General features: G+C 43.3%; 1 protein-coding gene across 1 annotated transcript; it reads left to right on the forward strand.

The window, feature by feature from the left end:
• Positions 1–334: 334 nt before the first annotated feature.
• LOC119742023 (beta-1,3-galactosyl-O-glycosyl-glycoprotein beta-1,6-N-acetylglucosaminyltransferase 4-like) lies at positions 335–2,504 on the forward strand. The gene has a single exon (XM_038218031.1). The coding sequence runs from the start codon at positions 489–491 to the stop codon at positions 1,857–1,859; it is 1,371 nt and encodes a 456-aa protein (XP_038073959.1). The 5' UTR covers positions 335–488; the 3' UTR covers positions 1,860–2,504.
• Positions 2,505–3,958: the final 1,454 nt, after the last annotated feature.

The raw sequence follows: 3,958 nt of genomic DNA on the forward strand, positions 1-3,958 counted from the left end.
CTATTTTTCTAGGGGCGTTAATACAAGTGTACATGTATGTGTGTATATAATTGATGTGAAATGAAAGCTTTAAATGACAACTTCTTTCACTGTGGTATAAAGTTATTTCAAGGCTACCTAAACGACAATATGCATTATATTAGCCTAACCAAGTGGACACGGTTGAATTTGTTTTTTCTATAGCCTGAAAACGTGCTGGTTGATGGTCAATCAACTGTGTTTTCTACATGATTGCTGTCTCCATACAATTCCTCATAAAAGCAAGTGTCCAATCAGGGTCAATAAATATAGCGCAAACGCCATCAGGGGCAAAAACCCGGCGGATATTTCCAAATCACGTTTTGCGATCGGGACGCGACGGCTTCCTACCAACTCCAGCCAGCAACCGACCCTAAAGTGATAGAGAGGTCTACTTTAGAATTTGTTGACCAAAAGGAACTTTCATCCCGTCTTTCAGAGACAAATTAAGGACAGGATCGAGTTTTACGATGAAAAAGCTTGAACTGATTACGTGTCGGAAAGTATATAGCGTCGTCATTCTTGGACTCCTTCTGCTGGCCTATTGTTTCGCATGTTACCATACAGGCCTAATTGATACCCGTCTGGTGATTCCACAATCGCTAGCACGCCGCAAGAACTCCACGGACGGTCCTCCAGTGGAGGATGCAATAAGAACCCGTGTGATTCAGACAGGCGACACAGCCAGATCGTTCTACAGTGACACCCTCGGTAAACTCCCAACGAATCCACAGTATCACAGGCGCTGGGATGTCAACTGCTCTGCCATTTTTGCCGGAAGTGAAAGAGTTATCACGAGTGTGGGCAAACAATTGCAACATGAGCAACAGGAACAATCGTTGATGCCTTCGGATAGCAAAGTGGTGACGTGGACGAATGACTGTACATTATACAAGAAACAGAGAGGGTATCCTACGACACCCAACTCGGACGAAGAGGCAGGTTTCCCGTTGGCATATATCCTTGTGGTTCATACGGGAGCGGCCCAGGTGGAGAGACTATTGAGGGCGATTTATCATCCGCAGAACGTATACTGTCTTCACCCGGATTCAAAATCACCCAGGGAGTTCCATCAAGCAATAGCCGGCCTCGCAAACTGCTTCGACAATGTGTTCATAGCTTCTAAACTTGAATATGTTGTGTACGCCGGCTTCACTCTGTTGTTGACGAATATCAACTGCATGAAGGATCTGACTGGTCGACCCGCATCTGGCCACCCGTGGAGATACGTGATGAACCTATGTGGGCAAGACTTCCCATTGAAGACCAACCTGGAGATTGTCAGGCAGTTAAAGGCGCACAACGGCCAGAACGATATCGAATCGTTCGTCCCAGACAAGCGTAAGAGTAGAAGAACTGAGTTTAAATTCATCGTGCGAAACAAATCGATCGTCAGAACTAAAAGTAGAAATGGTCCTGCGCCACACCAACTCAAGTTGTACAAAGGTTCAGCTTACTACGCTGTCACCAGAGACTTCGTCCGCTACATCTTAAGTGATCCAGTCGCCATAGATTTTCTAGATTGGACCAGAAACACGCACATGCCGGAGGAAACTTACTGGGCTACTCTTCAACGGGCACCGGGCGTTCCAGGAGGGAATTACAGAGCAGGCCCACAAATCAGACTGTTCAGAGTCCGTTATGTCCTTTGGTACACGAGAGCGTCCCCGCGTAAATGTCGAGGCAAATACGTCCGTTGGGTCTGCATCTTCACAATCGGAGATATACACTATGTTCAACAGCAACCGCATCTATTTGCCAATAAGTTCTACTACGACTACGATCCAGTGAGCTTGCAGTGCCTCGAGGAGGCGCTGGAGTTTAGAGTTCGTCACAAATAAGCTAAGATTTCTAGGCTGAACACGAAACAATTCCCCGACCTCCTGCTCAAATTGAAGACTACTGAGTTGCAGGCCTTACGATGGATTTTACAAATTTGGGCAACATTCAATGCCACTTGAATGTCTATAAGACAATGAGAAATAATATAGTAAAGTTCCCCAAATATAAACGCACGCTATTTCCTGAGTGATGGTGCCGTTATACTCAAATTCATGTTGAGCTGTTGTCCAATGGTGTCTTTAGAAAGTACGTGACTACCCATCTTAAAATAGCACAAGTATCACAAATCTACTGAATATTTCAGAAAAGGACGTATATGCCTATCCGGAAAAAGGTCAGGATGTCCTCTATCCAATGGTATTTTACACTTGCCAAGGATGACTGAGCAAATATGGCCTCTTTGAAAGGGGTCAAAATCAGCACTGTGACAAGGTAATAGTACACAATGGGGAAATGGTGATAGGGACAATGATTAGGTACTTTAGTGAAGGAATGAAACAATCTTTCTGAACACTCAAATCGTTTAAATTCAGGAAAAAATGTTGCAACATGTTACAACATGACGCCACTTCCACGATTGTGTACAAAGTCTGTGGAGAGTCACGAAAATGTTGTATTTCCTAACAAAATTGGAAATGTTTCTCAGTCCCAGTTTCACGTCTTATCATCATTTTTGCAATTAATGACCCTCATTTAGATGATATATGAAGAAAAAAGTGGCGTCAGGTTGCAATTTTTTTCAGAAAAGACATGAATCTGGTTGTGATTAACATTTCCAACTTAGTTAGAAAATACTTTGAAAATGCACTCGACTCTCCATAGACTTTGTAAACAAACAAAGAATGGCGTCTGGATACTACATTCTTTCCAAAAAAACTTAACAAAAAGGACAATCAGTGGATCAGCGGGGGCGGAGCGTTTTTCAATCGGGGGGGGGGGCACCAAAGAGGGGCACTCATCCAGAAAAAGGGGCACCTTTAGTCGGTGTGAAAGTGAGAGCCCTTCGGCCTCCGCAATGGCGGATCCAGAACACAATTTTTTTATTGGGGGGGGAGGGGGGGCAAAAAAATTTGGTCCCCAAAACGTGGGTCCACAAATTCACGGTGTGGGGTTCAGGGTCCGCTTAAGGGCCCGGGAGAACAATGTATCTTAGATGCTCTGATCTGTGGTGCGATCTGAGGCAATTTCTGACCACTTTAACCAATGTTGGTGAAAAGATGGTGGTGTAAGTGGCTGCCTTTTTGTGACGTCACTAAAATAAGCAATTTGGGTTCGTGTGGTTTTTTTTGGGGGGGGGGCGGCCGTCCTTGGACCTTCAGCACACCGCACATCCTCCGCCCCCGGCAGTAACCTCTCTGGGTCCGCCCATGAATTTGACTAGTTATGTAGAGAGACCACCTTACTTAGCAGTTAATTATTGACCTTCATTTCCATAATTGTATCCTTGTACATCTCATCATTATTATTTGTTTATTTATCAGTATTATATTCAATACATTCTACCAAGATGTTTTAACATGATGTTGGCTCCTGTGATTTATTTACTTATGCATATCATCCCAACAAAATCCGCACATCCACGAAGTGAAAAACCAGAGATAAAAACTCATGAAGAAAATACTCTGGAAAACCCCACGAATAGTACGGATTTTGTTAGACCTATTAAGCTGTCCATTCTCATCATCACATTTGTATTAAAATAATTGTTAAATTAGTATGTGAACTCGTTGCCCGTCGGCGCGCAGATGAAGCCAACCCTTTTATCCCTCTTTATTTATAGCACCTTCTAACTCCTTTCCACCTCCGCGTAGCGGAGTGGTATTCCAGTTGAGAACTTAATTTCGTTCTATTTCACCCGGTTCAACCAAACGAAATATCATTTATGTATTTTCCAAACGAAATTATTGTCTGTGATGAGTGAGATAATTCGATGGGTACTCCATGTAACAAAATCAGTGGTGGTCTTCATTTGAGTGCACAATGAAATGTGGTTCCACAAATGAGCTGCTCACCAAACCTCCTAGTGGTTGGTGTTGATTACATCGAAAGTATGGCATTTTAATAGTTTTTATTTAATTCAGTATATTTCTGTAGCTGT

Source organism: Patiria miniata, unplaced genomic scaffold (genome assembly GCF_015706575.1).
Source record: "Patiria miniata isolate m_02_andy unplaced genomic scaffold, ASM1570657v1 HiC_scaffold_5, whole genome shotgun sequence".
Taxonomy (NCBI): domain Eukaryota; kingdom Metazoa; phylum Echinodermata; class Asteroidea; order Valvatida; family Asterinidae; genus Patiria; species Patiria miniata.